Source organism: Microcaecilia unicolor, chromosome 10, assembly GCF_901765095.1.
Source record: "Microcaecilia unicolor chromosome 10, aMicUni1.1, whole genome shotgun sequence".
Classification (NCBI taxonomy): Eukaryota; Metazoa; Chordata; class Amphibia; order Gymnophiona; family Siphonopidae; genus Microcaecilia; species Microcaecilia unicolor.
The window spans coordinates 136,824,317-136,842,079 of record NC_044040.1 but is presented as its reverse complement, the minus strand read 5'-3'; the positions used below and the strand labels follow the sequence as shown (position 1 = coordinate 136,842,079).

Below are 17,763 nucleotides of genomic sequence, written 5' to 3'. Positions count from 1 at the left end.
CTCCAATCCCTTGGAACCTCTCCCGTCTCCAAGGATTTATTAAACAAATCTTTAAGAGGACCAGCCAGAACCTCTCTGAGCTCCCTCAATATTCTGGGGTGGATCCCGTCCGGTCCCATGGCTTCGTCCACCTTTAGCTTTCCAAGTTGTTGATACACACTCTCTTCCATGAACGGTGCTATATCCATTCCATTCTCAGGTGTACTTTTGCCAGTTCCTCGCGGTCCTTCTCCAGGATTTTCTTCAGTGAAAACAGAACAAAAGTATCTATTTAGCAAATTGGCTTTTTCTTCATCATTATCTACATAGCGGTTCGCTGTATCTTTTAGTCTCACAATTCCCTTTTTAGTCATTCTCCTTTCACTAATATACCTGAAGAAATTTTTGTCGCCCCTCCTTACATTTCTAGCCATTTGTTCTTCCGTTTGCGCCTTCGCCAGACGTACCTCACATATTTATTGACCTATATAGATCAAGGCAAAATTGTTATATTACTGTCTTTCTGCAGTGTTCGACCTAGAGGAGTCACAACTCTTGATTAACAGACTTAAAAAGATTGGTATCTCTGTCAGCGTCTTAGAATGGTTTACATCCCATCTGCCAGGTTAAACATATATGGTTCTGTATAATGGTTCTTTCTCTGCTTCATTCACATTGAACTGTGGGTGCCACAAGGTTCACTATTGCCACAAGGTTCACTATTGGCACCTTCCCTTTTCAATATTTTTATTGCTCCCTTGCTTGAATTGATTAAGTCAATTGACCTTATAGCTTTTGCATACACAGATGATTTTCAGATCTTTAGATCTTCAAGATATTCAGGGAATTGATTTACTAAATGGTAAACTTGATAAGATTGCTAATTGTGTTTTTCAACACGAGATGAAATTAAATGTTGATAAAACTAAAGGGTTGTTATGTACTAGACAAGTTGTGCATTGTTCTGGAACAATACTCATGTCTAGGTCTCCAATTCCTTGGATTTTGTTTTGGAAAATTCCAGGGGTAAATTTAGAAGAAGAATTAACAACATATCTCTAATCACCTCTATTGTCTCTAACAAAGGCTTTATCAAATTACACATGATGCAATTTGTGAAATCCACCCACTGGTATGGCTTAAGAACATGGATTCTTTCTACTGTTATGTGTATTGTTAGTTCATTACTTAAAGGAGTCTGTAATACTCATTGTTGACTTCAAATCATTCAGAATACAGCAGTGGAATTATTAAGAGGCATGTGTAAATGAGATTCTCCGAGGACAAGCAGGCTGCTTGTTCTCACTGATGGGTGACGTCCACGGCAGCCCCTCCAATCGGAACTTCACTAGCAAAGGCCTATGCTAGTCCTCGCGCGCCGATGCACACCGCGCATGCGCGGCCGTCTTCCCGCCCGAACCGGCTCGTGTTCATCAGTCTTCTTTTGTCCGCGCTCGGGACAGTCGTGTTTTGCCGCCGTTTCGCAACCCTCAAGTTTTCCCTCGCGCGTCTTCGTGATTTCGCAAAAAAAAAAAAAGAGAAAAAGAGATTTTGTCCCTTCCCGTGTGTCCAGTTTGTTTCCCCAGCATAAGTTTCCTTTCGCTTTCGGGGTAGGCCTTTTTTTGTGGCCTCGGTACGGGGTTTTTTCTCTCTCCCTTATTTTTGGTGCCCTTCGTCACCATCGCGAATTTTGATTTCGCCGACATGATTTTTCTGCCCATGTCATCGAAGTCTCCCAGCGGCTTCAAGAAGTGCACCCAGTGCGCCCGGGTAATCTCGCTCACTGATAGGCACGCGTCGTGTCTTCAGTGTCTGGGGGCTGGGCACCGCCCGCAGGCCTGTAGTCTTTGTGCTCTTTTACAGAAGAGGACTCAGGTAGTGAGATTGGCCCAGTGGAACGTGTTGTTCTCGGGCTCTTCGTCGACAACAGCACCGGAGGCATCGAGTGCATCGACGTCATCGAAGTCTTCGACCTCGGCATCGACTACATCGACAACATCGAGGTTTCGACCCTCTGCATCGTCGGTACCCAGACATCGGAAGGCTGCGTCGGCGGTACCGGGACCTCCGCTGTTGCTGATGTCGTCGGACGGTGGTGCTTCGACTGGAGTGCAGGTGAGGGCTGTCCATTCCCCTGCTGGTGGCGGTGAGCCTTCGGGTGGGTCTCCTCCTACCCTGAGGGCTCCTGCGGTACAGCCCCCCCGAGACTGACCTTCTTCGGCCTCGGCCCCGAGGAAGAGACGGTTGGATTCTACGTCCTCCTCATCGGTACTGGGAAGCTCTGGTGACATGCTTCGTTTGAAGAAATCAAAGAAGCATCGACACCGGTCTCCTTCCCGCATCGGTACCGAGAGCTCTGGGTCGCCGACGGAGTCGGCACCCAGTAGGCATCGGCACTGGGAGGATCACTCACCCTCTGTTCAGGAGGTGTCGATGCGCTCCACCTTGGACAGCTCGGAACCGCCTCCACACCCGGAACAGACTCTGACCTCGACGCCTGCATCGGCTTCCCAGTCTTTCTACACAGCCGCTCTGCACGAGAGTCTCCGGGCTGTTCTCCCGGAAATCCTGGGAGAGCTGTTGCGCCCTTCCCCTCCGGTACCGGGGGTGCTTGCGCCACCGGTACCGTCGAGTGAGGCGCGCCGGCTGGCCCTTTGCCCGGGGTGAGGTCTCCAACATCGGTACTGCTTGTGGTGCCGGCTGTGGCCGCCTCCCAGGAAGATTCCCCGACGACGTCGGCGGAGGGAGCTTCGCCGGTGCTGGCGAGGGAGTCTACTTCTCGACGCTCCCACCGTGGCCGTGTTTCCACGGAGTCGAGTCGGGCACGGCTTCAGTCACAGGTTCATGAACTTGTGTCTGATACCGATGGTGAGGCCTCGTGGGAGGAGGAGGAGGACATCTGACGAGGAGTCTGATGGCCTGCCTTCTGATCCCACTCCCTCCCCTGAAAGGCAGCTTTCTCCTCCCGAGAGTCTTTTTGTGGCCTTTGTCCGGGAGATGTGTACGGCCATCCCCTTCCCGGTGGTCGTGGAGGATGAGCCCAGGGCTGAAATGTTTGAGCTCTTGGACTATCCTTCTCCACCTAAGGAAGCGTCCACAGTACCCATGCATCATGTCCTAAAAAAGACATTGCTGGCGAACTGGACCAAGCCTTTAACTAATCCCCACATTCCCAAGAAGATCGAGTCCCAGTACCGGATCCATGGGGACCCAGAGCTGATGCGCACTCAGTTGCCTCACGACTCTGGTGTGGTGGATCTGGCCCTAAAGAAGGCTAAGAGTTCTAGGGAACATGCTTCGGCGTCCCCGGGCAAAGACTCTAGAACCTTAGACTCCTTTGGGAGGAAGGCCTACCATTCTTCTATGCTCGTGGCCAAGATGCAGTCCTACCAGCTCTACACGAGCATCCACATGCGGAACAATGTGCGGCAGTTGGTGGGCTTGGTGGACAAGCTCCCTCCTGAGCAAGCCAAGCCGTTTCAGGAGGTGGTCAGGCAGCTGAAGGCGTGCAGAAAATTCCTGGCCAGAGGGGTATATGATACCTTTGATGTTGCGTCCAGGGCCGCTGCTCAAGGTGTGGTGATGCGCAGTCTCTCATGGCTGCGTGCCTCCAACCTGGAGAATAGGATCCAGCAGCGGATTGCGGACTCCCCTTGCCGAGCGGACAACATTTTTGGAGAGAAAGTCGAACAGGTGGTAGAGCAGCTCCACCAGCGGGATACCGCTTTCGACAAGTTCTCCCGCCGGCAGCCTTCAGCATCTACCTCCTCAGGTAGACGTTTTTATGGGGGAAGGAGGGCTGTTCCCTACTCTTCTGGTAAACGTAGGTACAATCCTCCTTCTCAACAGCCTGCGGCCCAGGCTAAGCCCCAGCGCGCTCGCTCGCTCTCGTCAGCAGCGTGCACCTCAGCAAGGCCCCACGGCTCCCCAGCAAAAGCAGGGGACGAGCATTTGACTGGCTCCAGCAGAGCATAGCCGACATCAACGTGTCAGTGCCGGGCGATCTGCCGGTCGGGGGGAAGTTGAAAGTTTTTCACCAAAGGTGGCCTCTTATAACCTCCGACCGTTGGATTCTTCAAATAGTCCGGCAAGGATAGGCCCTCAATTTGGCCTCAAAGCCTCCAAATTGTCCTCCAGGAGCTCAGTCCTACAGCTTCCAGCACAAGCAGGTACTTGCAGAGGAACTCTCCGCCCTTCTCAGCGCCAATGCAGTTGAGCCCGTGCCATCCGGGCAAGAAGGGCTGGGATTCTATTCCAGGTACTTCCTTGTGGAAAAGAAAACAGGGGGGATGCGTCCCATCCTAGACCTAAGGGCCCTGAACAAATATCTGGTCAAGGAAAAGTTCAGGATGCTTTCCCTGGGCACCCTTCTTCCCATGATTCAGGAAAACGATTGGCTATGCTCTCTGGACTTGAAGGACGCCTACACGCACATCCCGATATTGCCAGCTCACAGGCAGTATCTGCGATTTCAGCTGGGCACACGTCACTTCCAGTACTGTGTGCTACCCTTTGGGCTCGCCTCTGCGCCCAGAGTGTTCACGAAGTGCCTGGCTGTAGTAGCAGCAGCGCTTCGCAGGCTGAGAGTGCACGTGTTCCCCTATCTCGACGATTGGCTGGTGAAGCGCACATCCGAGGCAGGAGCTCTACAGTCCATGCAGATGACTATTCGCCTCCTGGAGCTACTGGGGTTTGTGATAAATTATCCAAAGTCCCATCTTCTCCCAGTACAGAGACTCGAATTCATAGGAGCTCTGCTGGATTCTCGGACGGCTCGTGCCTATCTTCCGGAGACAAGGGCCAACAATCTGTTGTCCCTCGTCTCCCGGGTACAAGCGTCCCAGCAGATCACAGCTCGGCAGATGTTGAGATTGCTTGGCCACATAGCCTCCACAGTTCATGTAACTCCCATGGCTCGTCTTCACATGCAATCTGCTCAATGGACCCTAACTTCTCAGTGGTTTCAAGCTGCTGGGGATCTAGAAGACGTGATCCACCTGTCCATGAGTTTTCTCAAATCCCTGTATTGGTGGACGATTTGGTCCAATTTGACTCTGGGACGCCCTTTCCAAATTCCTCAGCCACAAAAAATGCTGACTAAGGATGCGTCTCTCCTGGGGTGGGGAGCTCATGTCGATGGACTCCACACCCAGGGAAGCTGGTCCCTCCAGGAACGCGATCTGCAGATCAATCTCTTGGAGTTACAAGCGGTCTGGAACGCTCTGAAGGCTTTCAGAGATCGGCTGTCCCATCAAATTATCCAAATTCAGACAGACAACCAGGTTGCCATGTATTACATCAACAGGCGTTTAACTTTAAAAAAGGAGACTATGATAAAATGAGAAGAACGGTAAAAAAAAAACTTAGGGGGGCAACTGAGAGAGTAAAAACTGTACAACAGGCGTGGACGCTGTTCAAAAATACCATCCTGGAGGCCCAGGCCATACATATTCCGCGAATTAGAAAAGAAAGACGGAAGTCCAAAAGACACCCGGCCTGGTTGAAAAGTGAGGTGAAGGAAGCTATTAGGGCTAAAAGAAACGCCTTCAGAAAATGGAAGAAGGAACCGTCTGAAAATAACAAGAAACAGCATAAGGAGTGTCAAAGCAAATGCAAGGCGCAGATTAAGAAGGCCAAGAGGGAGTACGAAAAAAAGATAGCATTAGAGGTAAAAAAACATAGTAAAAATTTTTTTCGTTATATTAAAAGCAGGAAGCCGGCAAAAGAATCGGTTGGGCCGCTGGATGACCGAGGGGTAAAAGGGGCGATCAAGGAAGACAAAGACGTAGCGGAGAGACTGAATGAATTCTTTGCTTCGGTCTTCACCGAGGAAGATTTGGGTGGGATACCGGTGTCGGAAATGGTATTTCAAGCGGACGAGTCGGAGAAACTTACTGACTTCACGGTAAACCTGGAGGACGTAATGGGGCAGTTCGGCAAACTGAAGAGTAGCAAATCTCCTGGACCGGATGGTATTCATCCTAGAGTACTGATAGAACTGAAAAACGAGCTTGTGGAGCTACTGCTAGTGATATGCAACTTATCCTTAAAATCGAGCGTGGTACCGGAAGATTGGAGGGTGGCCAATGTAACGCCCATTTTTAAAAAAGGCTCCAGGGGAGATCCGGGAAATTATAGACCGGTGAGTCTGACGTTGGTGCCGTGGAAAATGGTAGAGGCTATTATTAAAAACAAAATTACAGAGCACATCCGAGGACATGGATTACTGAGACCAAGTCAGCATGGCTTTTGTGTGGGGAAATCTTGCCTGACCAATTTACTTCAATTCTTTGAAGGAGTGAACAAACATGTGGACAAAGGGGAGTCGGTTGATATTGTGTATCTGGATTTTCAAAAGGCGTTTGACAAGGTACCTCATGAAAGGCTACAGAGGAAATTGGAGGGTCATGGGATAGGAGGAAATGTCCTATTGTGGATTAAAAACTGGTTGGAGGATAGGAAACAGAGAGTGGGGTTAAATGGGCAGTATTCACAATGGAGAAGGGTAGTTAGTGGGGTTCCTCAGGGGTCCGTGCTAGGACCGCTGCTTTTTAATATATTTATAAATGATTTAGAGATGGGAGTAACTAGCGAGGTAATTAAATTTGCTGATGACACAAAGTTATTCAAAGTCGTTAAATCGCGACAGGATTGTGAAAAATTACAAGAGGACCTTACGAGACTGGGAGACTGGGCGGCTAAATGGCAGATGATGTTTAATGTGAGCAAGTGCAAGGTGATGCATGTGGGAAAAAAGAACCCGAATTATAGCTACGTCATGCAAGGTTCCATGTTAGGAGTTACGGACCAAAGGGATCTGGGTGTCGTCGTCGATAACACACTGAAACCTTCTGCTCAGTGTTCTGCTGCGGCTAAGAAAGCGAATAGAATGTTGGGTATTATTAGGAAAGGTATGGAAAACAGGTGTGAGGATGTTATAATGCCGTTGTATCGCTCCATGGTGCGACCGCACCTTGAGTATTGTGTTCAATTCTGGTCGCCGCATCTCAAGAAAGATATAGTAGAATTGGAAAAGGTGCAGCGAAGGGCGACTAAAATGATAGTGGGGATCGGACGACTTCCCTATGAAGAGACGGCTGAGGGGAGACATGATAGAGGTATATAAAATAATGAGTGGAGTGGAACAGGTGGATGTGAAGCGTCTGTTCACGCTTTCCAAAAATACTAGGACTAGGGGGCATGCGATGAAACTACAGTGTAGTAAATTTAAAACAAATCGGAGAAAATTTTTCTTCACCCAACGTGTAATTAAACTCTGGAATTCGTTGCCGGAGAAAGTGGTGAAGGTGGTTAGCTTAGCAGAGTTTAAAAAGGGGTTTGACGGTTTCCTAAAGGACAAGTCCATAAACCGCTACTAAACGGACTTGGAAAAATCCAAAATTCCAGGAATAACATGTATAGAATGTTTGTACATTTGGGAAGCTTGCCAGGTGCCCTTGGCCTGGATTGGCCGCTGTCGTGGACAGGATGCTGGGCTCGATGGACCCTTGGTCTTTTCCCAGTATGGCATTACTTATGTACTTATGTACTTATGTAAGCAGGGGGGCACCGGATCTCGCCCCCTGTGTCAGGAAGCCGTCAGCATGTGGCTCTGGGCTCGCCGTTACGGCATGTGGCTCCAAGCCACATATCTGGCAGGCGTAAACAACAGTCTGGCTGACAGGTTGAGCAGGATTATGTAACCTCACGAGTGGTCGCTCAACTCCAGAGTTGTGCGCCAGATCTTCCAGGTGTGGGGCACCCCCTTGGCAGATCTCTTTGCATCTCGAGCCAACCACAAGGTCCCTCAGTTCTGTTCCAGACTTCAGGCCCACGGCAGACTGGCATTGGATGCCTTCCTCCTGGATTGGGGGAAAGGCCTGCTGTATACTTATCCTCCCATACCTCTGGTGGGGAAGACTTTGTTGAAACTCAAGCAAGACCGAGGCACCATGATTCTGATTGCTCCTTTTTGGCCGCGTCAGATCTGGTTCCCTCTTCTTCTAGAGTTGTCTTCCGAAGAACCGTGGAGATTGGAGTGTTTTCCGACCCTCATCACACAGGACGAAGGGGCGCTTCTGCATCCCAACCTCCAGTCTCTGGCTCTCACGGCCTGGATGTTGAGAGCGTAGACTTTGCCTCTTTGGGTCTGTCAGAGGGTGTCTCCCGTGTCTTGCTTGCTTCCAGGAAAGATTCCACTAAGAGGAGTTACTTCTTTTTATGGAGGAGGTTTGCCGTCTGGTGTGACAGCAAGGCCTTAGATCCTCGCTCCTGTCCTACACAGACCCTGCTTGAATACCTTCTGCACTTGTCTGAATCTGGTCTCAAGACCAACTCTGTAAGGGTTCACCTTAGCGCAATCAGTGCATACCATTACCGTGTGGAAGGTAAGCCGATCTCAGGACAGCCTTTAGTTGTTCGCTTCATGAGAGGTTTGCTATTGTCAAAGCCCCCAGTCAAACCTCCTACACTGTCATGGGATCTCAATGTCGTTCTCACCCAGCTGATGAAACCTCCTTTTGAGCCACTTAATTCCTGCCATCTGAAGTACTTGACCTGTAAGGTCATTTTCTTGGTGGCAGTTACTTCAGCTCGTAGAGTCAGTGAGCTTCAGGCCCTGGTAGCTCCTGCTCCTTATACCAAATTTCATCATAATAGAGTAGTCCTCCGCACTCACCCTAAGTTCTTGCCAAAGGTGGTGTCGGAGTTCCATCTGAACCAGTCAATTGTCTTGCCAACATTCTTTCCCCGTCCTCATTCCTGCCCTGCTGAACGTCAGCTGCACACATTGGACTGCAAAAGAGCATTGGCCTTCTATCTGGAGCGGACACAGCCCAACAGACAGTCCACCCAATTGTTTGTTTCTTTTGATCCCAACAGGAGGGGAGTGGCTGTGGGGAAACGCACCATATCCAATTGGCTAGCAGATTGCATTTCCTTCACTTACGCCCAGGCTGGGCTGGCTCTTGAGGGTCATGTCACGGCTCACAATGTCAGAGCCATGGCTGCGTCAGTGGCCCACTTGAAGTCAGCCACTATTGAAGAGATCTGCAAAGCTGCGACGTGGTCATCTGTCCACACATTCACATCTCATTACTGCCTGCAGCAGGATACCCGACGCAACAGTCGGTTCGGGCAGTCAGTGCTTCAGAATCTGTTCGGGGTTTAGAATCCAACTCCACCCCCCTAGGCCCATGTTTATTCTGTTCCAGGCTACACTCTCAGTTAGTTGGATAAGTTGTTAGGTCAATCTCAGTTATGTCCTCGCCGTTGCGAGGCCCAATTGACCATGTTTGTTGTTTTGAGTGAGCCTGGGGGCTAGGGATACCCCATCAGTGAGAACAAGCAGCCTGCTTGTCCTCAGAGAAAGCAAATGCTACATACCTGTAGAAGGTATTCTCCGAGGACAGCAGGCTGATTGTTCTCACAAACTTGCCCGCCTCCCCTTTGGAGTTGTGTCTTCCCTTGTCTTTGTCTTGCTACATACGGGACTGACGAACATGAGCCGGTTCGGGCGGGAAGATGGCCGCGCATGCGCGGTGCACATCGGCGCGCGAGGACTAGCAAAGGCCTTTGCTATTGAAGTTCCGATTGGAGGGGCTGTCGTGGACGTCACCCATCAGTGAGAACAATCAGCCTGCTGTCCTCGGAGAATACCTTCTACAGGTATGTAACATTCGCTTCATGTTACCCTGTTGCTCATAGAAGAGCATTGGCTCTCAGTATCCCATAGGATTATATTAAGATCTTAATTCTGGTTTGCAAAATCCATGGGTATTCCTCTCAGCTTATTATTAGTATAGCGCTACCAGACGCACACAGCGCTGAACATCCAACATAGAGAGAGACAGTAATCATCTACAAGGACATTGTGCTTTTAACATAAGAGCGAAAGAGCATTAAGCATTGTCATACTGGGACAGAAATAAGCAGTTACATTTGTACCCCGCACTTTCCCACTCATGGCAGGCTCAATGCGGCAGGCAATGGAGGGTTAAGTGACTTGCCCAGAGTCACAAGGAGCTGCCTGTGCCGGGAATTGAACTCAGTTCCTCAGGTCCAAAGTCCACCACCCTAACCACTAGGCCACTCCTCCATCCAATGGTTTATGGACTTTTCTTTTAGGAAATTATCCAAACCTTTTTTAAACCATACTAAGCTAATTGTTTTTTTACCACATTTTCTTGCAACAAATTCCAGAGTTTTCTTGTTCAGTGAAGAAATATTTTCTCCGATTCATTTTAAATGTACTACTTAGTAGCTTCTTTTCATGCCCTCTAGTCCTACTATTTTTGGAAAGGGTAAACAAGCAATTCACATCTATCTGTTCCACTCCAATCAGTATTTTATAAACCTCTATCATATCTTCCTTCAGCCATCTCTTCTCCACGCTGAAGAGCCCTAAATGCTTTAGCCTTTCCTCATAGGGAAGTCATCCCATCCCCTTTATCATTTTTGTCATCTTTCTCTGTATGTTTTCTAATTCCTCTATATGTTTTTTGAGATGCAGTGACCAGAAATGTACACAGTATTCAAAGTACTTGTCACTATATACATCTGGATACTATCTGTGACTCAATCTTTAGTAGCACCTTCATTATGGCATAATCTACCCCAACCTTTATGTATGGATTCATCATACAAGAATTTTAAGAAAAGCCTTAATGCTTTTTGTATTTAGAGATATGTACAGAATCTATTAATAGTATACAGTGGAGGGAATGGGACAGTGCCAGGCCAGGATTATGGAACACATGGAAACAGCCGTTTGTTTTTTTCCTTACTCTGATATTGAATTGTAGTATTTTCTATTTATTTTATTTTATTTTTTTGCTAGCCACCTTATGACATTGTATATTGTAAACTGCTGTGTCAGTTTTACCAAATGACTATATGTCAAATATTTGAAGTAAACTGTAATTCCTTGTCATCAGCAGCAGATGAATCCATTAACTGATGGGTTGTATCCACCTACCAGCAGGTGGAGATAGAGAACACTGAAAAGCCACAGTGACCCTGGACGTCTAGCTCCTCCTGCCTTCAGTGTATTTCTATGTCCCAGCAAGTGTGGACGTTGCTTGATCAGCTCCTGGATCCCTGCCTGGGGTGATTCCTGTGTTTTGCCACTAGAGTGGGGGAGTTGTGGCTGGTGGTGCCCACTTTGAAGGCACACTTGGTTTTGTTCCCTGTTCCTCGTTTGCTGCCCACCTCCAACTTTCCTCACAGTGTAATAAAATAAAATAAAATAAAAAAGGGCGCGCTTATTCAGCGTTGCTGTTCTGTGGCTTTCTCAAGAGATTCTGGTTCTGTGCAGCCTGACCGGAGCTCGTTGACTCGGTCTTCCGAGGTGAGAGTGGTGCACAGCTCTTCCGGGGAGGTTCCCGCGGACAGCATCCTGTGCGGGGTAAGTTGGTTTGAGGCCACCATTTTATTTCTATATTTCCGTCCGGTCGGGCGATGGCTGCTCCCACTGTGGTAAATGCAGGTCAGCAGCGGGGCATTGCAGTACGTGCTCCTTGGACGCTCGTGCTAGTAAGGGCATGGCGAGCGGTGATTCTTCCCACTCGATGGAGCTGGCAGCGGGCGCCATTTTGGAAATGCCGTGTGGCTCGACCCTCGCTGTTGCGGAGGAGTCTGAGTCCGGGGGGATGCCTCATTCCGAGGCTGCTAGAGGAGCTCCTTCCCCCGCTTCTCCTAATTTGGGGGTGGAGGGCCAGGGTGAGTTTTTCTCCCCTGAGTTTGTGCTGTTGATGCATAAGGCCTTTATGTTAAAAAGAGCTATGCCGGAGGCGTCTGACACTATGATGCGGACTGGATTACCTCCAGGTTTGGATAGCCCTGTGTTGGCTGCGGAGCTTACTTCTTCCCCCGAGTGTTGCACTGACGCTAAACGTAGACGGGTAAATTCTCCGTCTGAGAGTGGCGCATCTCCCTTTTCCCCCCTGTGGTCAGGATGTGGGGAGTCTGACGGGTCTGACAGGCCCTCATGGACAGATGATCCAGATGAGCGTACCTGTTTGCCACAGGACTTGGATGACCCTAAAGCGGTACGGATTTTTCACCGCGATGAGCTGCCAGCTTTCATTTCTGACGCCTTGCAGGCCCTTTCTATTGAAGATCCTGCCGAGGGCGAGGCCTCCTCTGTTAATCCTAGGATGGCTAGTACTAAGAAGCTGTCTAGGGCTTTTCCTGTGCATGACTCCATCCAAGAGCTTATTTCAGCTCATTGGTCTGACCCTGATGGGCCTTTGAAGGTAGCCGGGGCTATGGGTCAGCTTTACCCTCTGAGTGAGGATCACTTGGCCCCTTTTGGGATGCCTAAAGTGGATGCATTGGTCACACCCGTGACTAAGAAGACCACTCTCCTGGTGGGAGGGGTCGCTTTGAAAGATATGCAGGACCGGCGGCTAGAATCCGCGCTGAAGCAGTCCTTTGAAATCTCGGGCCTTTCCTTAAGGGTGGCAATTTGCAGTACCTATGCAGCCCGGGCCTGCCTGTCCTGGTTACAGCAGGCGGTTGATCAGCCCGAGGATGTTGCGGGTGCCCTCTCTGAGGTTGGCCTGCGTATGGAGTCTGCCCTGTCCTTTTTGGCTAATGCTCTTTATGATCTGGTCAGAGCTTCGGCTAAGCAGATGACTGTGGCGGTTTCTGCCCGCCGTCTTCTTTGGCTGCGGCATTGGGCTGCTGACATGGCCTCTAAACAAAGGCCGGTGAAGTTATCCTTTCGAGGCCTTCTGTTATTTGGAGAGGAATTGAAGAAGATTGTTAAGGACTTAGGGGACTCTAAATCCCAACGGTTACCTGACGATAGGCAGTGGCCTTCTTCCAAAACTCCTGTTTTCCCCTCCTCTTCCAGGCCACGTTTCTGCGAAGCTCGCAGGTATCGCCCGGGGCACTCTTCTGGGTTTTCTCAATGTGCCCGTTTTCAGCAGAGGAACTCCTTTTGCTCAGACAAGCGTTCCGCAGCAGCCGGCCAATGGCCAGGAGTTCTGGGGCGTTCTCCGCAACGACGGGATGCCGGTCCACTTGTCGATTCCTGCAGTAGGGGGTCGTCTTTCCTTCTTCCTCGAGGAGTGGACCAACATTTCTTGGGATCAGTGGGTCCTAGACCTGATCAGAGAAGCCTACCGATTGGAATTTGGTGCCCCAGTGAGAGACGCTTGTATGGAGTCCCGATGCGGCACTGCCGTCAAACGGGCGGCGGTAGAGGAGACCTTGCAAGGCTTGCTGCAATTCGGAGCGGTGGTTCCGGTGCCTCCTGCCAAATGCGGCTGCGGTCGCTATTCTATTTACTTTGTGGTCCCTCGAAAAGGCAGGTCTTTCAGACCAATCCTTGACTTACGAAGAGTCAACGAGGCCCTAAGAGTGCGACACTTTTGCATGGAAACCCTGTGCTCCATCATTACGGCAGTACAGCCAGGAGAGTTTCTCACGTCTCTGGACCTCAAGGAAGCTTACTTGCACATTCCTATTTGGCCCCCACATCAGCGGTTTCTCCGGTTTGCAGTGTTTGGCCAACATTTCCAGTTTCGGGCCTTGCCTTTCGGCCTAGCCACAGCTCCCTGTACCTTTTCCAAGGTGATGGTGGTGGTAGCTGCCTTTCTTAGGCAAGAGGGTATCAGAGTTCACCTGTATCTAGACAACTGGCAACAGACGAGAGCCGACTCGCCACGACCAGAGTTATAACAGTTCTTCAGACTCTGGGCTGGGTGATCAATTTGCCCAAAAGTCACCTGACCCCCCTCTCAGTCTCGCGAGTATTTGGGGGTCCGGTTCGACATGGCCTCGGGGTTCGTCTTTCTCCCCAACCACAGGTGATGCAAGCTTCAGAATCAGGTCCGTCTGCTCCTGCGGATGCCTCGCCCTCGAGCTTGGGACTTTGTTCAGCTCCTGGGGTCGATGACGGCCACCATGGAGGTAGTTCCCTGGGCAAGAGCTCACATGAGGCCGCTGCAGAGTGCTCTGCTGCAACAATGGTCTCCAATCTCCCAGGAATACCAACGCAGACTAACGTACTGTGTGGCCTGGCACAGTATGGATTGGTGGCTCTCCGACAGGATGCTGCGACAGGGAATGCCGCTCGCGCTCCCCTCTTGGTGCCTGGTGATAACGGATGCCAGCCTTTCGGGCTGGGGAGCTCATTGCCAAGGCAGCTATGCTCAGGGTCAGTGGACGCCCGTGGAAGCGGGGTGGTCCATCAATTACTTGGAACTGAGAGCGATATTCCAGGCTCTTCTGGCCTTCCACAAGACTCTGAAGGGACTTCCTGTCCGAGTTCTGTCAGACAACATGACAGCGGTGGCCTACATCAATCGTCAGAGCGGCACGCAGTGCAGGGCCCTGGCCGCGGAGGCCGCTCAGATTTTTCTCTGGGCAGAGCTCCACTTGCCTCTGCTGTCTGCAGCTCACATAGCAGGTCAGAGCAACATGCAAGCCGATTTCCTCAGCAGACATCAAATCAACCCGGCAGAATGGGAACTGGCAGAAGTTGTTTTTCTTCAGATTTGTACCAAATGGGGGACTCCCGGATTGGCTCTAATGGCGTCAAGTTCAAACGCCAAAGTACCTCGCTTTTTCAGCAGAAGGAGAGATCTTTGCTCGGCGGGGTTGGATGCACTGGTTCAACCCTGGCTCTCAGGCCTCCTGTATGTGTTCCCTCCTTGGCCCTTGATAGGGCGAGTCCTACTGCGGATTTGACTGCACCGAGGATTGGTGATTCTCATCGCTCTGGATTGGCCAAGGCGTCCGTGGTACGTGGATCTCCGTCGGATGCTGGTGGAGGCTCCACTTCCTTTGCCTCTGGTGCTGAACCACCTGGTTCAGGGTCCAGTGACTATGGAGGATCCCTGCTGATTTGGTCTTATGGCCTGGCTCTTGAGAGGGCGCAATTGAGAGAAAGGGCTACTCTAACAAAGTCATTTCCACTCTTTTGCAGGCCCGCAAGCGGTCTACCTGGATCTGGCGCAAGTTTGAGGCGTGGTGTGTTTCAAAATCGATCACACCAACACGGGCTACAATTGCGCAGGTTCTGGACTTTTTGCAGGACGGCTTACAAAAAGTCATGGCTTACAATTCCCTTCAGGTACAAGTGGCAGCGTTGGCATGCTTCCGAGGGAAAGTCTCTGGTTGTCCCTTGCTGCTCAGCCAGACATTGCCCGATTTCTCAGAGGGGCGCTTTGGCTCCGTCCTCCTGTGCGGTGGCAGTGTCCGGCCTGGAACCTGGGGCTGGTGTTGAAGGCTCTTCAGTATTCACCTTCTGAGCTGCTTAAGCGAGCTTCTGAGAAGAATGTGACTCTCAACACAGTTTTTTTGGTGGCCATGTCATCGGCTAGACGCGTATCTGAGCTTCAGGCGCTTTCCTGTCGGGACCGTTTTCTACAGTTCTCAGAGTCCGGGGTAACAGTACGTACAGTGCCTTCCTTTCTGCCTAAGGTGGTTTCAGCGTTTCACCTGAACCAGCCCATTTTTCTACCTTCCTTTTCTAGGGAGGATTTTCCTGATTCCTTTAGGCAATTGCGTCTTTTGAATGTCCGCAGGGCTCTGTTGCAGTATCTACAGATGTCAAATGACTTCAGGACTTCTGATCATCTTTTTGTATTGTTGACAGGTCCTCAACACGGGGGTACGGCGTCTAAGGCCACTATAGCCCGTTGGCTCAGGGAAGTAATTTTTTCTGTGTATCTGCTTTCAGGGCAGGCTCCGCCTGAAGCGTTTAAAGCGCATTCCATGAGAGCGATTTCCTCCTCGTGGGTTGAAATGGGTGTCCTTTCTGTTCAAGAGATCTGTCGTGCGGCTACTTGGGCTTCTCAGCTCTCGTTTGTACGGCATTACAGGCTGGATGTGGCAGCAAAGCAGGACACGCATTTTGGGGCGCAGGTGCTTGCTCGCGGAGTTGCTTGTTCCCACCCTATGTAGGGAGTGCTTTTGTACATCCCATCAGTTAATGGATTCATCTGCTGCTGATGACAAGGAAGGGAAAATTTAGGTTCTTACCTTGTTAATTTTATTTCCTTTAGTCACAGCAGATGAATTTATGATCCCTCTCTGTCTGGTTTTGTTTTTTGTTCAGATCTTTTATGCAGATATTGTATCTCATCAGGAGGAGTTGAAGACCAGCTCTCAGAGTTTCTACATACTGTTCTATTATAGGAGGTTGAGAATGTCCCTCCTTTGTTTGGTTAGTGCTTCGGTTCTGGGGCGTTTGTTCACTGTGAGGAAAGTTTACGATGTTTTACCTTTCTTATTCACTCTGCTTTGGAAGTTTCATATACTGAAGGCAGGAGGAGATAGACGTCCAGGGTCACTGAGGCTTTTCAGTGTTCTCTATCTCCACCTGCTGGTATGCGGATACAACCCATTAGTTAATGGATTCATCTGCTATGACTAAAGGAAAGAAAATTACCAAGGTAAGAACCTAATTTTCCCATAGTATGTAGTAATTGTCTTCTGTCTCCTCTCTTTCCCCAGAAAGCTACTGAACTGGAGGCACAAGCACAAACTTCACAGAAAGGAAAAGGCAAAGGAGAAGGTGGTAGCCATGGATCCTTGGGAAAGGGATTATCAGTTGCTGTCTTGTGAGGGACTGTTTGATGAATATCTGGAAATGGGTGAGCAGAACAGAAAGATCCTAAAAACTTTCAAGCTCTGGAGGTTATGGAGGATGCAAGTTAGGAGGTGAGATGCTGAATTTTGTGGAGAAGGAAAATGGAGTGACAACAAGTGAAATGGATATAGTTTGGTTCTTTGTGAGGAGATGGGGGATTTTAAAAAGAATGCTGCCTCTTTCTGTATTACAGCTTTAGGTATTATCTGCACTATACCAAGTAAAGATCTTCTAGCTCTGTCATTATTTTTAAGCTCTTTAATCCATTCTCATCCCATTTTCCTAACTCCCTGAGAACAATTATGTTTGGGGAAAAGTGTTATTTTATTTTACGGAACTTGTGACATCATAGTGCAATGGACCAATTAGATCAGGTAAGCAATACACCATTCTGGCTATGTCTGCTTCCAGAAGCTCAAGGAAATTTCTTAATCTGAAAACCAATGACAGGAAAAAGTTTGTTGAATAGCTGCAATGTCAGTATTTGCAGTACTTGTCATATGTGCATCAGAAATACTTCTCAGTACTCAGAGAGGACTGGTGTCTTTCTAAGGACCTTCTGATTCTAAGAAATTGCAATGCTTTGTACAGATCAGGCGCTAACAGAGTAGTTGTTATCTGAGGCAAGAAAGAGTAATGGTTTACTTAGCCAAACTTCTGAGTTAGCTGACGTGAGAAACCACCTGAATCTTCAGGTTGCCAGCTGGTGGAGGAAATATGGGAAAGAGGTCACAGCTAGGAGTATAGTCTAAGGTATATCAAACAAGATATTGGAAGACAGCAAAGAATGGTAGGGTCAAGGAAAGATGATGGCATGCACAATGCAATATGGTGGGAAGGAGTGTGTAAAGAGAAGGGTGGATGATCTTTGCAATAAGAAGTGTCCTGAAACAAGAGTTCCTTCTTTTCCATCCTCAAGCTGGTTTCTATGTGTGCTTTCACAGCAGCATGGAGCCAAAGTGTGTAGAACCTAAAATTTAAGTACAATGAGGCCTTCAGGAGAATGTGTGCTGGGGAGGAGGAGGGGAAAATTGATTCCTGGTACCGTCTCATGGCAGAAGATGGAAATTACAATCATTATTCAGCTGCAACCACCAAAAATCTTTGGTTTTGCTCATAGGACTTGTTTTTCAAGAACATGTAAGAATTCATTCGGATCCTCCAGACTTTCAAATTACAAT

The 17,763-nt window shown here is 49.3% G+C and overlaps 1 protein-coding gene across 6 annotated transcripts in view; it reads left to right on the top strand.

Annotated features, from left to right (window-relative positions):
• ANO7 (anoctamin 7) overlaps positions 1-17,763 on the top strand; it is a 413,838-nt gene that overhangs the window by 324,610 nt on the left and 71,465 nt on the right. For all 6 annotated transcript variants that reach the window (XM_030215797.1, XM_030215795.1, XM_030215793.1 and 3 more), the window contains one exon: positions 16,447-16,586. In XM_030215797.1, coding sequence (XP_030071657.1) covers positions 16,447-16,586 — 140 coding nt within the window. The remainder of the gene's footprint in view (positions 1-16,446; positions 16,587-17,763) is intronic.